The sequence below is a fragment of the Ovis canadensis genome, chromosome 5, assembly GCF_042477335.2.
Source record: "Ovis canadensis isolate MfBH-ARS-UI-01 breed Bighorn chromosome 5, ARS-UI_OviCan_v2, whole genome shotgun sequence".
NCBI lineage: Eukaryota > Metazoa > Chordata > Mammalia > Artiodactyla > Bovidae > Ovis > Ovis canadensis.
The window spans coordinates 18,326,164-18,348,289 of record NC_091249.1 but is presented as its reverse complement, the minus strand read 5'-3'; the positions used below and the strand labels follow the sequence as shown (position 1 = coordinate 18,348,289).

General features: G+C 48.1%; 1 protein-coding gene and 1 long non-coding RNA gene across 9 annotated transcripts in view; both read right to left on the bottom strand.

Moving 5' to 3' along the window:
- Positions 1-22,126, bottom strand: part of PBX4 (PBX homeobox 4) — a 69,869-nt gene that overhangs the window by 20,914 nt on the left and 26,829 nt on the right. For all 8 annotated transcript variants that reach the window (XR_011257119.1, XR_011257121.1, XR_011257120.1 and 5 more), the window contains exon 2: positions 20,666-20,739. Coding sequence is in view for 4 of the 8 variants with exons in the window: in XM_069590604.1 (XP_069446705.1) it covers positions 20,666-20,739 (74 nt within the window). In the remaining 4 variants the exon portion in view is untranslated. The remainder of the gene's footprint in view (positions 1-20,665; positions 20,740-22,126) is intronic.
- LOC138440762 (uncharacterized) lies at positions 16,771-17,728 on the bottom strand. Its single transcript, XR_011257125.1, has 2 exons — positions 17,608-17,728; positions 16,771-17,300 (listed from the first exon to the last, which is right to left on the bottom strand). It is a non-coding gene; the product is annotated as an uncharacterized lncRNA (long non-coding RNA).

The following is a 22,126-nucleotide window of genomic DNA, read 5'->3' as shown; positions in this document are numbered from 1 at the left end:
CAGGAACAAGACAAGGGTGCCCACTTTCACCACTACTATTCAACATAGTTCTGGAAGTTTTGGCCACAGCAATCAGAGCAGAAAAAGAAATAAAAAGAATCCAAATTGGAAAAGAAGAAGTAAAACTCTCACTGTTTGCAGATGACATGATCCTCTACATAGAAAACCCTAAAGACTCCACCAGAAAATTACTAGAGCTAATCAATGAATATAGTAAAGTTGCAGGATATAAAATCAACACACAGAGATCCCTTGCATTCCTATACACGAATAATGAGAAAGTAGAGAAATTAAGAAACAATTCCATTCACCATTGCAACGAAAAGAATAAAATACTTACAGATATATCTACCTAAAGAAACTAAAGACCTATATATAGAAAACTATAAAATACTATTGAAAGAAATCAAAGAGGACACTAATAGATGGAGAAATATACCATGTTCATGGATTGGAAGAATCAATATAGTGAAAATGAGTATACTACCCAAAGCAATCTATAGATTCAATGCAATCCCTATCAAGCTACCAACGGTATTTTTCACAGAGCTAGAACAAATAATTTCACAATTTGTATGGAAATACAAAAAACCTCGAATAGCCAAAGCAATCTTGAGAAAGAAGAATGGAACTGGAGGAATCAACCTGCCTGACTTCAGGCTCTACTACAAAGCCACAGTCATCAAGACAGTCTGGTACTGGCACAAAGACAGAAATATAGATCAATGGAACAAAATAGAAAGCCCAGAGGTAAATCCACACACCTATGGACACCTTATCTTTGACAAAGGAGGCACGAATATACAATGGATTAAAGACAATCTCTTTAATAAGTGGTGCTGGGAAAACTCGTCAACCACTTGTGAAAGAGTGAAACTAGAACACTTTCTAACACCGCACACAAAAATAAACTCAAAATGGATTAAAGATCTAAATGTAAGACCAGAAACTATAAAACTCCTAGAGGAGAACATAGGCAAAACACTCTCTGACATAAATCACAGCAGGATTCTCTATGACCCACCTCCCAGAATTTTGGAAATAAAAGCAAAAATAAACAAATGGGACCTAATTAAACTTAAAAGCTTCTGCACAATAAAGGAAACTATAAGCAAGGTGAAAAGACAGCCTTCAGAATGGGAGAAAATAATAGCAAATGAAGCAACTGACAAACAACTAATCTCAAAAATATACAAGCAACTCCTGCAGCTCAATTCCAGAAAAATAAACAACTCAGTCAAAAAATGGGCCAAAGAACTAAACAGACATTTCTCCAAAGAAGACATACAGATGGCTAACAAACATACGAAAAGATGCTCAACATCACTCATTATCAGAGAAATGCAAATCAAAACCACAATGAGGTACCATTTCACGCCAGTCAGAATGGCTGTGATCCAAAAGTCTACAAGCAATAAATGCTGGAGAGAGTGTGGAGAAAACAGAACCCTCTTACACTGTTGGTGGGAATGCAAACTAGTACAGCCACTATGGAGAACAGTGTGGAGATTCCTTAAGAAACTGGAAATAGAACTGCCTTATGACCCAGCAATCCCACTGCTGGGCATACACACCTGGGGAAACCAGAACTGAAAGAGACACGTGTACCCCAGTGTTCATTGCAGCACTGTTTATAATAGCCCAGACATGGAAGCAACCTAGATGTCCATCAGCAGATGAATGGATAAGAAATCTGTGGTACAGATACACAATGGAGTATTACTCAGCCATTAAAAAGAATACATTTGAATCAGTTCTAATGAGGTGGATGAAACTGGAGCCTATTATACAGAGTGAAGTAAGCCAGAAAGAAGAACATCAATACAGTATACTAACACATATATATGGAATTTAGAAAGATGGTAACGATAACCCTGTATGCGAAACAGCAAAAGAGACACGGATGTATAGAACAGTCTTTTGGACTCTGTGGGAGAGGGAGAGGGTGGGATGATTTGGGAGAATGGCATTGAAACATGTATAATATCATATATGAAACAAATCACCAGTCCAGGTTTGATGTGTGATACTGAATGCTTGGGGCTGGTGCACTGGGATGACCCAGAGGGATGGTACGGGGAGGGAGGATGGAGAGGGGTTCAGGATGGGGAACACATGTATACCTGTGGTGGATTCATATTGATGTATGGCAAAACCAATACAATATTGTAAAGTAATTAACCTCCAGTTAAAATAAATACATTTATATTAAAAAAAAAGAACTGGCCATGAAATTGGTTCAAAACTGGGAAAGGAGTACAACAAGGCTGTATATTGCCACCCTGCTAATTTAATTCATATACAGAGAACACCATACTACATGTTGGGCTGAATGAATCAAAAACTGGAAATAAGATTGCTGTGAGAAATATCAACAACCTCAGATATGCAGATGATACCACTCTAATGGCAGAAAGTGAAGAGGAACGTAAAGAATCTCTTGATGAAGGTGAAAGAGCAGAGTGAAAAGCCAGCTTAAAACTCCACATTCAGAAAACTAAGATCATGGCATCTGGTCCCATCACTGCATGGCAAATAGATGGGGAGAAAGTGGAAGCAGTGACAGATTTTATTTTCTGTGGCTCCAAAATCACTGCGGATGGTGACAGCAGCCATGAAATTAAAAGACACTTGCTACTTGGAAGGAAAGCTATGACAAACCTAGACTATGTATTAACAAGCAGAGATGTCACTTTGCTGACAAAGGTCATGTAGTCAGTGCTATGACTTTTCCAGTAGTCATGTATGGATGTGAGAGTTGGACCATAAAGAAGGCTGAGCGCTGAAGAACTGATACTTTTGAATTGTGGTACTGGTGAAGACTCTTGAGAATTCCATGGACTGCAAGGACATCAAACCAGTCAATCCTAAAGGAAACTGATCTTGAATATTCATTGGAAGGACTGATGCTGAAGGACTGAATTCCTGTTCTGAGAACTTACCCTACAGGAACACGGACACCAGTAGATGTTATATTTATAGGACACACAAATCCACACTGAAACTGTGAAAAACCAAACCTGCCTAGATGCCCAGGAATAAGGATACTCCTGGGCAGCAGATTGGCCCCAGGGCAGCCAGCAGCAGCAGAGGGACCCTGGAGCCCTCTGCTCCTAGGCATCCTCCAACCTACGCTCCAGCCTTCCCCAGACTCCCTTCCAAGCTACTCCAGCAGGAGCTTTGCCTTGACTTTTGAGTTGCATGGCCACTGACAGTTTACATGCTCAATGAGGACCAGCAGTGGGACAACCAGGGCACCAGGCATGTCACCCAGCTACATGGAGTGGCCAAAGGGCATGTCACTGCTAGTCAAGGCCCGACAAAACATGGTCCATCAGAGAAGGGAATGGCAAACCACTTCAGTATTCTTGCCTTGAGAACCCCATGAACAGTATGAAAAGGCAAAATGATAGGACACTGAAAGGTGAACTCCCCAGGTCAGTAGGTGCCCAATAAACCAATGGGGAAGAGAGGAGAAACACCTACAAAAAGAATGAAGAGGCGGAGCCAAAGCAGAAACAACATCCAGTTGTGGATGTGTCTGGTGGTGAAAGTAAAGTCTGATGCTGTAAAGAACAACACTGCATAGGAACCTGGAATGTCAGGTCCATGAATCACGGTAAACTGGAAGTAGTCAAACAGGAGATGACAAAAGTGAACATCGACATTTTAGGAATCAGTGAACTAAAATGGACCAGAATGGGTGAATTTAATTCAGATGACCATTATATCTACTACTGTGGGCCAGAATCCCTTGGAAGGAATGGAGCAGCTAGCCCTCATAGTCAACAAAAGAGTCCAAAGTGCAGTACTTGGTTGCAGTCTCAAAAATGGCAGAATGATCTTGGTTCATTTCCAAGGCAAACCACTCAACATCACAGTAATCCAAGCCTATGCCCCAATCACTAGTGCCGAAGAAGCTGAAGCTGAATGGTTCTATGATGACTTATAAGACCTTCTAGAACTAACACCAAAAAAAGAGGTGTCCTTTTCATCACAGGGAACTGGAATGCAAAAGTAGGAAGTCAAGAGATACCTGGAGTAACAGGCAAGCTGGGACTTGGATTACAAAATGAAGCACAGCAAAGGCTAACAGAGTTTTGCCAAGAGAACACACTGGTCATAGCAAACACCTTCTTCCAACAACACAAGAGATGACTTTACACATGGACATCACCAGATGGTCAATATAGAAATCAGATTGATCATATTCTTTGCAGCTGAAGATGAAGAAACTCTACACAGTTAGCAAAAGCAAGACCTGGAGCTGACTGTGACTCAGATCATGAGCTCCTTATTGCAAAATTCAGGTTCAGATTGAAGAAAGTAGGGAAAACCACGAGGCCATTCAGGTATGACCTAAATCAAATTCCTATGCAAGAGTACTAGAGGAGGGTGCCATTGCCTTCTCCTCTGATTATACAGTGGAAGTGACAAACAGATTCAATATACTAGATTTGGTAGATGGAGTGCCTGAAGAACCATGGAAGGAGGTTCATAACACTTTACAGGAGGTGGTGACCAAAACCATCCCCAAGAAAAAGAAATGCAAGAAAGCAAAGTGGTTGTCTGAGAAGTCCTTACAAGTAGCTAAGAAAAGAAGAGAAGTGAAAGGCAAAGGGGGAAGGGAAAGATACACCCAACTGAATGCAGAGTTCCAGAGAATAGCAAGGAGAGATAAGAAAGCCTCCTTAAGTGAACATTGCAAAGAAATAGAGGAACAGAATATAAAGGGGAAGTCTAGAGGTCTCTTTAAGAAAACCAGAGATACCAAGGGAACATTTCATGCAAAGATGGGCTCAATAAAGGACAGAAACGACAGAAGCAGAAGACATTAATAAGAGGCAGCCAGAATACACAGAAGAACCGTACAAAAAAGCCCGTAATGACCCAGAAAACCACGATGGTGTGGCCACTCGCCTAGAGCCGGACGTCCTGGAGTGTGAAGTCAAGTGGGCCTCAGGAAGTATTGCTACAAACAAAGCTAGTGGAGGTGATGGAATTCCAGCTGAGCTATTTCAAATCCTAAAAGATGATGCTGTTAAAGTGCTGTACTCAATATGCCAGCAAATTTGGAAAACTCAGCAGTGGCCATAGGACTGGAAAAGGTCAGTTTTCATTCCAATCCCAAAGAAAGGCAATGCCAAAGAATGTTCAATTACCATACAATTGCACTCATTTCATATGCTAGCAAGATTACGCTCAAAATTCTCCAAGCTAGGCTTCAGCAGTACGTGAACTGAGAACTTCTATATGTACAAGTGGATTTAGAAAAAGCAGAAGGATCAGAGAAAAAAATTGCCAACATCTTCTGGATCATAGAAAAAGCAAGAGGATTCCCCACCTAAAAAACCCCACATCTATTTCTGCTTCATTGAGTACTCTAAAGCCTTTGACTGTGTGGATCACAACAAACTGTGGAATATTCTTGAAGAGATGAGAATACCAGACCACCTTACCTGCCTTCTGAGAAACCTGTATGCAGGATAAGAAGCAACAGTTAGAACTGGACATGGAAAAATGGACTGGTTCCAAATTGGGAAAAGAGTATGTCAAGGCTGTATATTGTCACCTTGCTTGTTTAACTTACATGCAGAGTACATCATGAGAAATGCCGGGCTGGATGACTCATAAGCTGGAATAAAGACTGCTGGGAGAAATATCAAACCTCAGACATGCGGATATCACTTTAAGGACGGAAAGTGAAGAGGAAGTAAAGAGTCTCTTGATCAACGTGAAAGAAGGTAGTGAAAAAGCTGGCTTAAAACTCAACATTCAAAAAACTAAGATCATGGCATCTGGTCCAATCATTTCATGGCAAATAGGTGGGGAAAAAGTGGAAACAACGTCAGATTTCATTTTCGTGAGCTCCAAAATCACTGCAGTGACTGCAGCCATGAAATTAAAAGACGCTTGCTCTTTAAAGGAAAGCTATGACAAACCTAGACAATGTATTAAAAAGCAGAGACATCACTTTGCTGACAAAGGCTCATATAGTCAAAGCTATGGTTTTTCCAGTAGTCATGTATGGGTGTGAGAGCTGGACCATAAAGAAGGCTGAGCACCGAAGAATTTGTGCTTTCCAACTGTGGTGCTGAAGACTCCTTGGACAGCAAGGAGATCAAACCAGTCATTCCTAAAGGAAATCAGTCCTAAATATTCATTGGAAGGACTGGTGCTGAAGCTGAAGCTCTAATACTTTGGATACCTGATGTGAAGAACTGACTCACTGGAAAAGACCCTGATGCTGGGAAAGGTTGAGGGCAAGAGGAAAAGGGAGTGATAGGGGATGAGATGGTTGGATGGCATCACTGACTCAATGGACATGAGTTTGAGCAAACTCAGGGAGACAGTGAAGGACAGGGGAGTCTGGCATGCTGCCGTCCACGGCGTCACAAAGAGCTGGACACAATCTAGCGACTGAACAACAACAAAGAGACAATATGGCTGTCACACCCCAGGCCCCATGGTGTTAACAGTGCATATGTTACGGCAGGCGTACACACGTTAGAAGTTTAGTGTCCTCAAACTTGTACATTTTTGCAAATGTACCATGGTCCCAGCTGAGGACACAGCTCTGCTGAGCACCTCTGGGCCCTGTCAGCGGCCCCGTGTGGAGCCCTTGCATGGCCCAGTCGTCTTCCAGCACCCTGCCCCCGGCTTGACTGCGGCCATCAGCACATGTGACATTGGCACATTAGCTCCCTCTCACACCCGTGCAGATGACCGATTACTATCAATCACAACAAGCTCGTTTCCGGCCCCAGGGGTGCTCCTCCGCTCCCCCAGGGCCCTCGACGTTGGAGCGGGTGGCTCTGGAGACCAGGAGCTCAGCTCAGAGACACTGTCAGTTAGAGGTGTTCAGAGGAGCAGGGATCTAAAGCAGAGGCACTCCTCACCAAACCACCAAATTTCCTTATGTTCCCAGTTTACTGTGGGTTTAAAAACCACACAGTGAGGTAAAATAAAATTACAAACATCAACACAGTATGTTTTTTATAAGAAACAATATGGAATTTCTATGGACTAACTTGTGTTCTCCAAATTCACACATGAAACCCCAAATGTCTATGTGAAATAGGGCCTGTGAGGAAGAAATAAAGGTCAAATGAGGTGATAGGGGCAGGGCCCTAATCCACAGCACTGTGGCCTTCTAAGCAGAGGACAGGGCTTCCGTGGTGGCTCAGACAGTAAAGAATCCGCCTGCAATGTAGGAGACCTGGGTTCGATCCCTGGGTTGTGAAGATCCCCTGGAGAAGGGAATGGCTACCCACTCCAGTATTCTTGCCTGGAGAATCCCATGGACAGAGGAGCCTGGTGGGCTACAGTTCACAGGGCTGCAAAGAATCGGACACGCCTGAGTGGCTAACACTTCATTTCAACCAGAGGAGGAGAGACCTCTCTCATCTACAAACCAGTAAGAGAGCCCAGACTAGGAACTGAACTCGCTCCAGACAATAGTGAACCAGTGAGCAGCGGAGTTCCAGTAGAACTGCTTACCAAGACTGCGGCCTGGGACTCTGCTCCTCCGTCCGTGTGCCGCCGAGCCTAACAGCGTCTGAGGAGGAGCCCACGCACGCGGGTCCAGACAGGTCCTCACCCCTCTGCTTCACTGCCTTCAGGTCCCCCCATCCCTGGAGCGCCTCTGGACCCTTCCCCTTCCCTGACAATTTTTATTCTATGCATGCACTGCAAAGCAGGAGATTTTAGTGTGTTTCCCTCAGTTCTAATCCAGACAAGGACTCCTCAAAAGGTCGTGTCTGGTCTGCCTTCTGTCTCCGTAAAGGCCAGCGCAAACATGAGGGGCAGCAGGGTGACAGGTGAATTTATGTCTGTTGGATCTAATGAGATTTTTGAGCTTATTCTTTTAGATGTCTGCTGCATTTTCTGTTTCCCTTTCCTGGTTTCCTTCCCTGTGTTTCACATTGGTCCTGGACAGCGGTGAGCCAGAACGCTTCCTGCGGCCAGGGACACCCTGCGCCTGGGTCGCTCCCGGAGGCTGTGGGTGCGGCCCGGGGGTGCCCCAGCCCCAGCTGCAAGGTCCAGGTGAGGGGCAATCCTGCAGTGACACCCTCGGGGGGCAAAGCTGCTTCCTCTCACACACGTGCGGGAGGCCTGCCTCCCTGTGTGTCACGACCATTCTGTCTTGGGGTGGGGATGGCGCTGCTCCCCTGAAGGAGTCTGGACGTGAGATGCTGAGGGAAAGCCCCGTGTGTGGTTTCATTCCAGGTGCTCCCATCGAGAGAACGCAGAGGCGCTAGGCGAGGAGGAGGGGGCCGGGCCCGGGTTGTGAGGGAAGAGCAATCCATTCTCATGGGAAGATCCATGTAGTGAGGAAGCAAGGCCCTTCAAACCCCAACAACGCCAGGTTGGTGGCATCACAGATGTGGCAGGAATTCAGGCTGCGGGTGCTTCCTTCGCAGAGAAGGCAGACCAGGCTTCCTGACCCGGGAGTGAACACCTCAGCCACGGCAGCAGCATGGGAACAGGAGGAGGTGGGGGTGACGCCCTGGGGAAGGCAGCTGGCGGTGACTGGGGTGAGGGGGCGGGCTGGGCAGGGTCAGGGGCAGTACAGCGAGAGGGAGGTGCGGGCAGTGGGGCCCCCCAGGCGGCCCGGGGACCCACCCTGAAGACGCAGGGCCAGAGCAGAGGCAGGAGGCGGCCCCACCCCCAGCAGGCGCGGGGCGGTGGCCCTCGGCCCCCACGTCCTCAGGTTCTGTTCCAGAAAGCTCCCTGGCACTGCCTGCTGCTGTCACTCACTCAGCTCCAACCTGGCTGCCTGCCTTCGGGCCTGGATCCCAGGCCATACCTGCCTCAGAGACACTTTCCCAACGCGGAAGCAGAGATGTCCCATCAGGCAGGTCCTGGCTCAGGTCAGGTCGCCTGGGGAGACTGACCTGCCCAGCTGCCCACCCCACTGCCCCACTGCCCGCCCCGAGGGCTCTGAAGGCCACAGCGGTCTCTGCATGGCTGTGTGGGACCACCCTGCTCCCCAGGGACCCAGGGACTGTTGCTGGCTCCTTCACTGCCAGGGCTCTGGTTCCCGTAACGTTCCTGGCCTCACGGAATCATGGCCCAGAAATAGTGACTTGTGCTAAGAAACCTCTCCCCAAAGGCTAGCAGGACATTTTAGGGACCAGCACTACCAGGCCCTCAAGGAAGAGAGAGTGCCTTCCTGCAACACTTTTGGAAAAGAGAGACACAGGAAAAGCAGCTGCTCACAGATGGAGACTGAAGGTGGGGGCTCGCATGCAGAGTCACAGCCCCACGCGCTCATGACCAGAGCCCAGACAGTTAAACACGGCCAGCAGCCCCAAGTCAGCAGCATCTGTGTGCATGTGTGAGCGCAGATACAGGGGCCACAGCCAAGGAGACTCACCTCTGAACACGGGGGCTTCCAAACTCTGTCAGTAAAAATCACCATTGTCAATGAAAAGCAATGTAAATCTATCAACATAAAACACCACAGTAACCCCAAGGAGAAAAAGCATATCTCAAAAGATGCAAAAAGAAACAAATTGATTAAAACAACCATTAATGATAAAAACCCTTAGCAACCAGGAACAGAAAGAACCCTTCTTAACCTGATAAGGGGCATTTCCCTAAAGCACGCACGCGCTCACACACACACACTTAGACGTACTGGGGACCCTTTTGAGGCACTACTTCAAGTCAGACACTGTCCTGTAGGTGCTGGTCAAGCAGATGGCCCAGAACCTAGAAAGGGACAGATGGGCAAAGTGAAGATGGGAGATGTCACCTACTTACAGGCTGAAGGGCATCCCTGTGTGGCTGGAGTCCCCCAGGGAGTCAGTGATGCCACTGGCAACTCCCCTCTCATCCTCCACCTCACCCCCAAATTGGCCTCCAGGTGGGGTCGGTGCTGAGCAATGGCATTTGACCAGCTGGCCACCCGCACTGCCAAGGGACCTTTAGATTCTTGCTTCCTGGGGATAATTTGAAACACAGCCTGCTCGTGTTGAGAACTGTCTGCAATTACCTTTGAGGCAATGTTTCCCAGGTCAGTTCTTTAAGCAAGATTCTAGATGAAGCCTTGTTTAATTAAAAAAAATTTTTTTGTATGTTATTTCTTTGGCTGCACAGGTCTTAGAACAGCATGCAGGATCTTCAGTTGCGAGGCATGAGGGGTATTTTAGTTGCAGCATGGGGGATCTAGTTCCCTGACAAGGGATTGAACCCAGGTCCCCTGAAGAGTCTTAGCAGTGGACCACCAGGGCAGTCCCTGAAGCCTTGTTTCAAATCACTAGACTTTCTCAGTCCCATGAAAGTGTAAGTGTTCATCGCTCAGTTGTGTCCAACTCTTTGTGACCCCAAGGACTGTAGCCTGCCAGGATCCTCTGACCATGGGACTTTCCAGGCAAGAATACTGGAGTAAGTTGCCAGTCTCTTCTCCAGGGGATCTTTCCAACCCACGGATCGAACCTGGGTCTACCACACTGAAGGCAGATTCTTTACCATATTTCCCATAGGACGTCACAAAGAATATTTCTTTAGGGAGTGCCCTGGTGGTCCACTGGTTAGGTCTCTGTGCTTTCACCGCCAAGGGCCCTTATCAGGAACTAAGATTTCACAAGGCGAATGGTGAGGCCAAAAAAAGCAAAAAACCAAAGAGTATTCCTTTAGCAAACACTCATCAATTTCTGAAATCACAGCTGACATGAACGTTAGATATTCATCAGACTGACGGGGTATAACACTATGCAAATTACCATCAGTTCTAATCAATCCTTAGTTAAAATACATCACAACCTAAGCGCTGAAATCTCAACCAAATATGCAAGTTGTTTTCATTTCAATACATGCTTGCAGTTGTTAATTAAAGGCCTGTGATTCTGTCATAAACTACTGAACTGCTGATGCTCAGTAAAAATGGCATGGAGTTTGCTTCAGCTCTGTTTTTTTTGTGGCAACAGGGCAAAAGGACAAGACAGAGAAATGTTGTAATAGAAAATGCAGCCAAGTAAAATGTCTAGTAAAACTAGTCCATGCTCTCCTGTGAGGCTTTGAGAACATTTAAGAGCAACAGCCAAGAAAAACAGCACTTACGGACGGTTTCTGTCTACCTTAAACAAGCTTATTTCTCATCCCAAGAAATGCTCAAATTTCAACTGAACGATATCTAGAAGCTTCTGAAGTTGGGCTACCCAAGGTGTGACCTTTCCTTTGCTGAGTCCTGCACAGGGAGGTGACCAGCCCAGCAACACACACAACCATGTCCAATCCATTCTCAGGCTGGAAATCAGATTTTCAGGCCTGCCCCGGACCTAACTCCCCGGGATTGGCCCAGCGACTGCTGCCTGAGGGACTGGCCTGGGGACTGCTGTCAAGCAGGTTCTAGGTGACCGTCAAAAGGAGCATTCCCTGTTGAGAAAGGTTAGTCACTTTCACACCATGACCAGGTTTACTGATGTCGACCGTGGGCCAAGCCCGTAACTGGGCTGGGATATGCTGCAGGCGCGTCTGTGCGTTCGTGGGCTGGCGTTCCAGGGCGGGGATCAGGAGACACACCAGAGACAAACCCACAGGATAATCTCAGCGAAGGGTTAAGGGCTAAGAAGAAACTGCAGTAGAGATGCAGATCCTGCAAGAAGGCGATGCTGTATGAGAATCTGTGTCCCAAGTCCTCAGGCTGTGGGCCCCTGACCAAAATCCTTCAGTCTCGGAGTGGTTTTTATAAAAGCTTCACTGAGAAATAATTCAGGTGACATGCAATCCACCCATTTCCAGTGAATAACTCAGTGGTTTTCCAGTGCTTTCACCAGGTTGTGCAACCAGTGCCTAGTGTTTCACCACCTCAGAGAGACCCCAGGCCCATCAGCAGTCGCTCCCACCCTCCCCCCCAGCCTCTGGTAACTACTAATCATCTCCTTCTGCCTCTTCTGGACACTCCACCTAAACGGAGCCACGTGCTGTTTTGGACATTTTCGTCTGGCTTCTTTCACTCAGCATAGAGGTTTTCCCTTTTTTAATTGAACTGTAGTTGATTCAGAATGTTTCAGGTGTACAGCAAAGTGATTTTGTTATATATATATTATTTATATAATAATATATAGAAACATATATTATAACATATTAATGTGCTATATATGTTATATGTATAATATATATATTTCTCAGATTATTTTCCATTATAGGTTATTACAAGATATTGCATATAGCTCCCTATACTATACAGTAGGGCCTTGTTAGAATAAAGGTTTTAAGGTTCATCAATGTTGTAGTTTGTGTCAGAAAACTTCATTTCTTTTTATGGCTGAACAGCGTCCACTGAACAGATGGACCATATTTTGTTTCTCTGGTCATCATCATGGACATCAGAGGTTTTTTTTCTTCCATAATTCTTGATTTTTGTGTTTGTCTGTACGAATCCACCTGTCTGTTCAGCAGAATTTCCAGCTACACATGGCTACTGAGCACTTGAGATGCGGCTAGTGTGGCTGAAGAACAGCTTATTTAATTATACTTGATTTTAATTAATTCGAATGGAAATTGTCCCTGGGGGATGAACCACAGTCTGTGGCTGCAGAGGAGCTATGATAGGCTGGTCAGAACTGGAGGCTCAATTCACGAGTCACCCTGAGACTGTGGGGCTAAGAAAGGATACTCCAAGCAACCTGAAAAATAACCCCCAGCTCTAGGAGATCTGCAGCCACAGTGAACTACTCAAGTCCAGCCAATCACAAAAGGGGTCCGAATTCCGAAAGAAGTCACACACTGGCCCAAAGGGCAGTCTTTGGGACAGACCCAACCAGAAGGCTGAAACCACCTACCATAATGTTACAACTGCAACAGCTCTGAGTGGCGGAGGAGGAAGGGAAACATGAGTGAAAAAACAAAATAAAAAAAATGCTGGATGACTATGCCTGAGAGCTCCCACCCAGGCCCGGGGAGCAGCGGTGAGGAGGGTGGTCCTTTGCGTGGCAGCTCTTTACACCCACTCTGCTGACAGCAGCTGCTGGTGCTCCTCGGCTCCAGAGCAAGGCTGGCAGAGCTGGGACGTCTCGTTCCTCAGAGACGAAGGGAAGCACAGGGGTGTGCTCGAGGCCAGCACAGGGGACGGGCAGGCTTGGGGAAGACAGGGCAGGGCGCTCGGTGCGGATTGCCTGGAATGCCTGGCAGCTCTTCCGGGGTGCTCCAAGAGCCAAAGCTTTGTACACAAGCTGGAGCTAATTTGCAGGTACAGCCTGACCCACACCAGGGTGTGTGGCTGTTCCTGCTCTGAGGCTCAGGCACTTCACACAGGCTCTGCTTCAGTCCTTGTCAGCACCACATACCTGAAAGCCAAACAGAGCCCTGTCCTGCACCCAGCCCCAAGGCTTTCAGGAAGGGGACTGGGCCAGTACTGGGTCCTCCCAGCTAACTTCAAAGATCTCCAAAAAGGGTTTATTAGTTCTCAGGAGTGCTGCTCCAGACACCAAGAAGGACGGGTGTTTCAAGGGACGGATGAAGAGGGGAGTGTTCTCTGAGGATACGCTTGGCCTCCGGAGAGTGCCAACACAGGACCATCCAGACAGCGCACAGAGGAGAGCATGGGTGGGGCACTGGCATCTTGACCCTGGAAGATGTGCCCACATCCCTGCCACAGGCTGGAGGAGGCGTTGGACGGAAACTCCTGGAACTTGTAGGTAGGGCTTCCAGGAACACTGGGCACCATGGCTCACACAGAGGACGGCGCTCTCTTCAGGGTGATATGAACGATGAACCTTGTGTTCTGAGTCAGGCCCCAGACACCCAATCTTCCTGAATCCCGTAAGATGTACAAGGTAAAAAGGATTTCACTCAATAGGTATCAGTCACCAGAAACTGCTCTTAATTCAACAAAAATACAAGCTGTGTACACTGTGTGTCAGGCACCAGGGCAGTCCTAGGACATGGCCAGTTAGAGACGCTGCACTCACGGGAGGAGGCAGATGGCAGAGGCCAGGAGCCGCCGTGGAGGGAGCCAGAGCCGCAGACACGGAGGCAGCGCCTGGGGCCTGTGGGTGCAGGGTTCCCTCCCTGAGCCAGAGCAGCGTGTGGAGGGGTAGCACGTGGCCTGGCTACGGGCTACTGCGGTGCAACCCTCTCTCTGGACTCCACTCTGCTCATCTTCAAAATAGGAGTGACGTAAACGTCTGCGGGGGGCTGCTGGAAGGTAGGGGCAACGATGCTGGAGCTCGCGGAGCTGCCTTGCTGTGGACCACACCCCATCAGTGCCTCAAGTTTGTGCTCAGTTGTGTCTGACTCTTTGTGATCTTATGGACTGTAGCTGGCCAGGCTCTGTCCATGGGATTTCCAGGCAAGAATGCTGGAGTGGGTTACCATTTCCTCCTCCAGGGGATCTTCCAGAGCCAGAGATCAAGCTAGTGTTTCCTGCATTGGCAGGCAGATTATTTTATCACTGAGCCACCTGGGTACTGGCCTTTAAATCCTCTGTGCAGGTTTGGTTTTAGTTTTTATCCTAAAGGCTTGTCGCAGACATTAGCCAGAGGCAAATTTGGGTTAAATAAAAAAGCTGATGTGGGGCTGTGCTGGTGGTCCAGTGGTTAAAACTCTGCCTTGCAATGCAAGAGACACTGGTTTGATCCACCCTGGTCCAGGAAGAACCCACGTGCTGTGCAAGAACCACAGAGCCTGTGCTCCGCAACAAGAGAAGCCACTATAATGAGAAGCCCTTGCCTCGTGGTGCAGAGCAGCCCCTGCTCTCTGCAACTAGAGAAAGCCCTTGGGCACCAATGAAGACCCACCACAGCCAAAAACCAAAATCAATCAACCTTTAAAAAAAAGAAGAAAAAGCTGATGTGCCATCTCCTGCTGTGAGCGCCCCAGGAGGCCCAACCCCCAGGATCGCTCACTGGGCAGAGGCCCCTAGGAAGCCAGTGCAGAGTCAGGACCCTCAGCAGTTTTCTCTGGGCCAGAACTTGGTCATGCCTGGCCAGGGGGTTGGGGAAAGCTCAGGCAGAACTGAGATCTCGCTTCTTTCCTTTGTGGTCCGTCCTGAGATGGGGAGGCCGGTGGCCCGCGTGTTGGACACACAGTACTCCCATGACTGCACTTCCTACTAATATGAAAAGGCGCCTGGCCACACTGAACCTGACGTTTAGGCAGCTCTTGGCAGTCGTGATGGCTTGTGCTTTTCAAGGCTGAGTGGTGCTGCTCTATCCTGATGCCATGCCCCCAAACATACCAGGCACCCTGATGTTTGAGCCAATCAGTGGAAAGGAAGCATGATTGTCTGAAAAAAAAAAAAAAGCCCAGATCTGATGCGTGGCCTATACTGTGGGCCCCACAGCTGCCTTGGGACCCAGTCTGGGTGGCGTCAGAAGCCCTGAGTGTGACCCCTAAGCCTGGGAGGACGGGCTAGCGCAACAGCGTGGGCTAAAATGGAGACCTCAGCCAGTCCTGATGGCAGTAGGTGTCGAGCCGTTCTTCTTCTCCTGAAGTTGCTGAGTTGGAAGCTGACTAACGGCTGTCATCACGTCCGTACATACAGAATCAGATGAAGCAAAAGCACATGCGGCCAGACAGTGCAGCCGCGGCACTCAGGAAGCAGTTTTCTGATCAGTCCCAGCATCTCGCTGATGGGAAAAGCTTGTCAAGAGCCACAGCTTCCTGAGATGACAGCTGATGAAACGACTTTTAACGATTGCTTATTATTGCCACTCAATTCTTTACTTTGCATAGCTAAGCTGTCAATAAAAACCTCAAGGATCCACACAGCCAAGGCGCTCTGATGACAGGGCCAGCTGCTGTGGGCAGTGGGGAGCCCCCCAGAGGGCTGTTTCTCCCCTCCAGGGCCAGCTGGGGGCTGGCTGGGAGACAGCACGCCTCAGAGAGAGGCACCAACACTGCATGATTTTGAGGAAGGTGATCAACATCACACAGTCCACGTGGTACTAAGGAGCATGTGACTGTGCTGGGAGCTCCAGGCGCTGGACACACACCACGTGTCCCCTGAGGGCAGTATCTTCCAGACCACGGGGCTCTTGGGTTAGGGTGCTTTTCAGTTGCAGGAATGCTGCTTATCTGGTTCACACAGAGCTCTGGAGGGAGGTGCTGTGAGGCATTGAGAGCAAACTTGTTTATAAAGCCCCCAAAAGCCCAACCTCTGTTTACTGGAAGCCATAATATCTATGCCCCATAATAGAAATAAGGGACACAAATGAAAACATGCATAAGTAAGGAACACAGAGGACAGACCACTAGACACTCAGACACCCGTGAGAAGCACCTGAGCAGGAGCTCAGGGGTGGGACATCGTAGCCCTGTCGGGCAAAGGCCTGTCTGCAGGGCAGGGCAACCTGGTTGTGGCTGTTGGAGGCTGAGGAGGGTGAGGAGGGCTGCCGGCAGGAGCGGGTGAGGATCTGGGTGGTGGAAAGGGATCCGTGTACGGGGGAGGAGGAGGGATACACGTGAGAGGGGAGGGGTGACTGATTAAATAAGTAAAGCACCGAGGATGACGCGCGCAGGGTTCTGACTGTCGGAGAGACGAGTTACCAGTCCAGAGAGAGAGAGAGATGGAGTGAAGCCTGTGGTGCTAAACTGGGATTAAAGATACTGACATGCGTGCGTGTCCCGGTGGCCCAGGGGTTAGGACTCCGTGTTTGCAGTGTAGGGGCACGGGTTCCTCCCTGGGTTGGGGAGCTAAGATTCTGCGAGCTGTATCGCATGGCCAAAACCAGAGGGACAGAGAGAGAGACAAGAGTTATAATAGTAACTGACTGTTTTAAATAATACTCCATGAATCAATAGTGATACAAAACCCAAAAATGAATAAATGGGAAATTTAATAAGGAGTAGTCTTGGAGTACCTCCAACAGAATAATTATTACAAAGGGAAAAGGAGCGACTTTAAAAAGGAGAAGTCTGGCAAGACGCCACCTTACTTGAGTTAGCAAAGTTAGTGTCGCCAAGACGGCGCAGAGCCAATGTGGGCACCGCTGACCAGTCTTTGCGTGAGAAGAGGCATGGCTTCCTTGTGAGGATGTGCAGCAGAAGTCTCTTCATGAGGAAATACCAGACAAGCCCAAAGGAAGAGGGCTCGCCTGTGACCTTCCAGATGCTCAGGTCGTGAGGGTCAGGGAAACACAGGGGTCTTATCACAGAGGCAACAAGACCAAAGAGACGTGACAACTAAAGGCGACATGGGACCTTGGCTCTTTTTGTCCTTTTCTCTAAAATACACCACTGGGGAAACTGGCAGAGCCTGAATGAGATCTGAGGGTTCCATGGTGGGTGACGCACCAGTGTTCCTCTTCTGACCGTGATGGCTGTTCTGCGGGTAAACGGGAGGCTGTGCCCTGTGTGTTGGAAATGTGGCTCATGAGGCATCACGGCAGCAACTTACCCTCCAACAGTGCAGAGAGAAAGTTTATTTGGGCTATTCTTGGAACATTTATGTAAATCTGTGGTTGTTTCAAAATAAAAAGTTAAACACGCATGAACAAACTTATCAGAACAAACGGAGACCACTCAAACGACAGTGGCTTTGTAAACCAAATGGAATATAAGTTTCTGGGTTACAGAGTGCATAGAAGGTAAAATAATTAAAAAAGAAATACACCACAAGCTGGGCTTCCCAGGTGGTGCTAGTGCTAAAGAACTTACCTGCCAATGCAGGAGATGCAAAAGATACGGGTTTGATCCCTGCGTCAGGAAGATCCCCTGGAGGAGGGCATGGCAACCCACTCCAGTATTCTTGCCTGGAGAATCCCATGGACAGAGGAGCCTGGCAGTTACAGTCCATAGGGTTGCAAAGAGTCAGAAAGGATTGAAGCAACTTAGCACACACACTCATATCATACCACAGGCTAGTTCTTATGAAAAGTCTCAGTTTAGGAAGATGAAAACATGTTGGAGGTGGATGGTGGTGATGGTTGTACAACGATGTGAGTGTACTTAACACCACTAAACTGAACACTTAAAAATGGTTGAAGCGGTAAATTTCATGTTATGTATATTTTGTCGCAATAAAAAATATTCAACCTGTGGGAGGAAAAAAAGAATCTTATGTCCTTACATCATCTGGGTGAAACTTAAATAGGTTTAAAACTGAATTTCTCTTTCAGTCATCAGATAGCTGCTGGAGGCTGGCACTGCACCCATAACCTCACATCCCTGAGCTCACAGTCTTCAGTCATCAGGAGCTAAGTGTTGTCACTGTCCCCAGTTCACAGGGAAGGACTAGGGACAGGAAGATTCTCAGTCACGTGCCCGGGTGATGGAACCAGAAGCAAAAAGGAATCCAGGCCATGCCACTGCCCTCTGCCACTGTCCATGTCAAGTACACATCAAGCTTGCACCAATCTTGTACCACTTTTGGACTTCCCTGGCGAATAGGAAACCACTCGCCAATGCAAGAGACGTGGGTTCACTCCCCAGTCTGGGAAGATCCCACAGGCCGCAGGGCAACTAAGCCCTGCACCATCACTACGGAACCTGCACGCTCTGGGCCCGCCAGCTGCAAGTGCAGAAACCCGTGCGCGCCTAGAGCCTGTGCTCCGCAACAAGAGAAGCCCCCGCAAAGCAACAAAGACCCCAAAATAACTGAATTAACAAATAGAAAAAGAAACATACTTCTGTACCACGTGTGTCCTTTCTACAAGCCCCGGTATAACTGAAGTGCTATGCTCTAAACTGATACACAACATTCAAATAACTGATCTCAAGAGACCAACTCTCTCTAAGAAATCAAGGGACAACCCTTCTATTGAGGACTTTAGTTTTAAAGATATCTTCACCATATTTGCTGGCTTCTCTTATAAACCATCTTCAGGGGACTTCCCTGGTGAGCCAGTGGATAAGAATCGCCCTGCCAATGCAGGGGACACAGGTTCGATCCCTGATTTGGGAAGATTCCACATGCCGTGGAGCAACTAAATCTGTGTGCCACAATTACTGAGCCCATGTCCCAGAGCCCACGAGCCACGACTGCTGAGCCGGTGAGCTGCCACTTCTGGAGCTCACGTGCCTAGAGCCTGCGCTCTGCAACAGGAGAAACCCCCGCAGTGAGAAGCCCGTGCACCGCAAAGAAGAGCGGCCCCTGTTTGCTGCAACTAAAGGCCCGTGAGCAACAACGAAGACCCAGTGCAATCAAAAGTTAAAAAAAGAGAATCAAAGCTTCAAACTGTTGTTAACCTTGACCAAGTGATCATGGCCAGAACTATCAGTGGTAGGATTTATTGACAGCACATACCTCCGACATGAGGCACTGAGAAGTACACAACCTTGCTTCTGTGAGATTTCTGCCAAAGACGCACAGCCTCAGTCTAATTATGCAGAAACAACGGACAAACCACACTGAAGGACTCTCTATAGAATGGCTGAGCCGTCCTCAGCAGAAGTATGAACGTCATGAACGAGGACCAACAACGGAGAAAACTTCACAGGTTGGTGGTAACCAAGGAGACAGGATGACTACATGCAGCGTGGATCCTGAAGCAGAAAGAGGGCATTTAGGGTCAAACCCAGGGAAATTCAAATTGCTCAGTTACAGAGCATTGCACCAACGTCAGTTTCCTGGTTTTAATCACTGCACTATGGAAACAGTGACAGACTTTATTTTCTTGGGCTCCAAAATCACTGTGGATGGTGATTGCAGCCATGAAATTAAAAGACACTTACTTCTCAGCAGAAAAGCTATGACAAACCTAGACACATATTAAAAAGTGGAGACATTGCTTTGCTGACAAAGGCCTGCACAGTCAAAGTTATGGTTTTTCCACTAGTCATGTATGAATGTGAAAGCTGGACAATAAAAAAGGCCGATCACCAAAGAATTGATGCCTTCAAACTGTGGTGCTAGAAAAGACTTGAGAGTCCCTTGGACAGCAAGGAAATCAAACCAGTCAGTACTAAAGGAAATCAGCCCTGAATTGGAAGGACTGATGCTGAAGCTTAAGCTCCAATACTTTGGCCACCTGATGTGAAGAGCTGACTCACTGGAAAAGACCCTGATGCTTGGAAAAACGGAAGGCAGGAGGTGGAGGAGGCGATAGAGGATGAGATGGTTAGATGGCATCACCGACCCAATGGACATGAGTCTGAGCAAACTCTGGGAGATAGTGAAGGACAGGGAAGCCTGGCGTGCTGCAGCCCATGGGATCGCAAAGAGTCGGACACGACTTAGTGCCTGAACAACAACAACCGTTTTGAAGGTGTTGCCACTAGAAGAAGCTGGGAGAAGGGTATATTAGCACAGTCTGTACTCGTTTTTCAACTTTTCTGCAAGTCTAAATTAATTCAAAATAAAAAGATTTTTTTTAAACAAAAGAACTTCCAATGGCAGAAACTTCCATGGGGCTTACTTTGGATGCTTAAAACAACCAAAACAAAATTATTCTACTTTCCGAATTCTGTAATGTTAGATCCTTTTGTGAAACAATGGAATGCCACAGTGCCTCTGAGGTTTCACACACAGAATGCAGCTGCTTGTTACTCACTGGCAACAGTACTTGTCCGGTTACAAACTATGAAATGAATGAGTGTAATACACCAGGAAGCAGGGCTGTGACAAGTCAGAAGTGAGTCATCTGAGCCACTGCTGCCAGAGAGGGATGTGACAAGCAAGACGGCTCAGGATGCGTGTTAGGACTGAGCCAGGGCCAGGGCTATGAAGTGGCTGCGGGCCTGGAGCCACCCTGGCAGCACCTTCTCAACGGCCTACCTGTCTTTTCCTTGATCTCGCAGAGCACACTGTAGAGCGCAGGCTTCATCCGATGGCAATTCAGAGCGTGCTTTCTGAAAGAGAGGCGACAGAGGCGCATGTGAGAAGGTGAAGAGTCATTCTGGGCACGAGAGTAAAGGCCCTCCATCCTGAGTCTGCCAGTTCTGTTGAAATTTCCTATGAAAGGACAGAACCGTAGCATTTCAAATAAATTCAATTTGTACCAAATCCAAACAGTAATATTCAAATATTCAAGACATTGCTCCTTAAACACCGCAAATTCGAGTAACACAAATATGAAATTTCAAAGTCCAGTAATTTGAAAGCTGTTCGCATGTTGCCCTATAGCAGCCTTTCAGTGCATAAGTAAAACCCCAACGGAACTATCCCAGTGTCCTGCAGTGTTCATTTAGCAGGACTGATGCTGAAGGTAAAGCTCCAGTACTTTGGCCACCCGATGCAAACAGCCGACTTATTGGAAAAGACCCTGGTGCTAGGAAAGATTGAGGCAGGAGGAGAAGAAGAGGGTGACAGAGGATGAGATGGTTGGATGGCATCACTGACTCAACGGACATGAACTTGGGCAAACTCCGGGAGATGGAGAGGGATAGGGGAGCCTGGGGTGCTGCAGTCCATGGGGTCACAGAGAGTCAGACACGACTCAGTGAGCGAAAACCAGCAACTGAGCAGCTTCTAGGTGCCACGCACGATTCCAGTGCCACAGAGACACAGAGGAGGTCCCGAGCAGCTAGGGTGGAGATGATGAGACACCGCACAGACAAACACACCCCGTCAGCGGGGGCAGGTGCTTTCTGGTGGCTTAAACTAGAGTGACTAGAAGGCTTAGAGTGACATCAAAGCCGAGATCAGAGTCACAAGGAGAAATCAGGTGGGAAGAGGCCTAAAGAGTAAACGTTTAGGCAGAGGAAACAGCCAGTGCCAAGGCCCCAGGTGTGGGGTTTCCCTGGTGGTCCAGTGTAAGAATCTGCCTTGCAATGCCGGGGACACTGGTTCCGTCCCTAGTTCAGGAAGCCCCCTCGTGCCTCGTGGCACCACAACTACTGACCATGTGCTCTGGAGCCCATGTGCAGCAACTACTTAAGCGTACAGGCTCGGGAGCTTGTGCTCCCCGAGAGAAGACCCTGCCACGAGAAGCCAAGTCCTTCAGCTAGAGAGTAGCCCCGGCTCTGCCTAACTGGAGACAGCCTGCATGCAGCAACAGACACAGCGCAGCCAGAAGCAATAAATAGTGGGTAAAGAGAGCAGGGCGCTGTCGAGTAAGGGGCGAGGGAGACAGCCATATGGCTAAGTTAGAGAGGCAGGCGGGGCTGACTGGAGAGTCTTGTAAGTCAGGGGAAGGGCTCTGGCTTTTGCTCGCAGTGATGGAAACTGTGGCTGGCAGAGGAATGGCCCCCAAAGATGTCGGTATGGTGACCCTCAGAACCACTTAAGAGAGAAAAA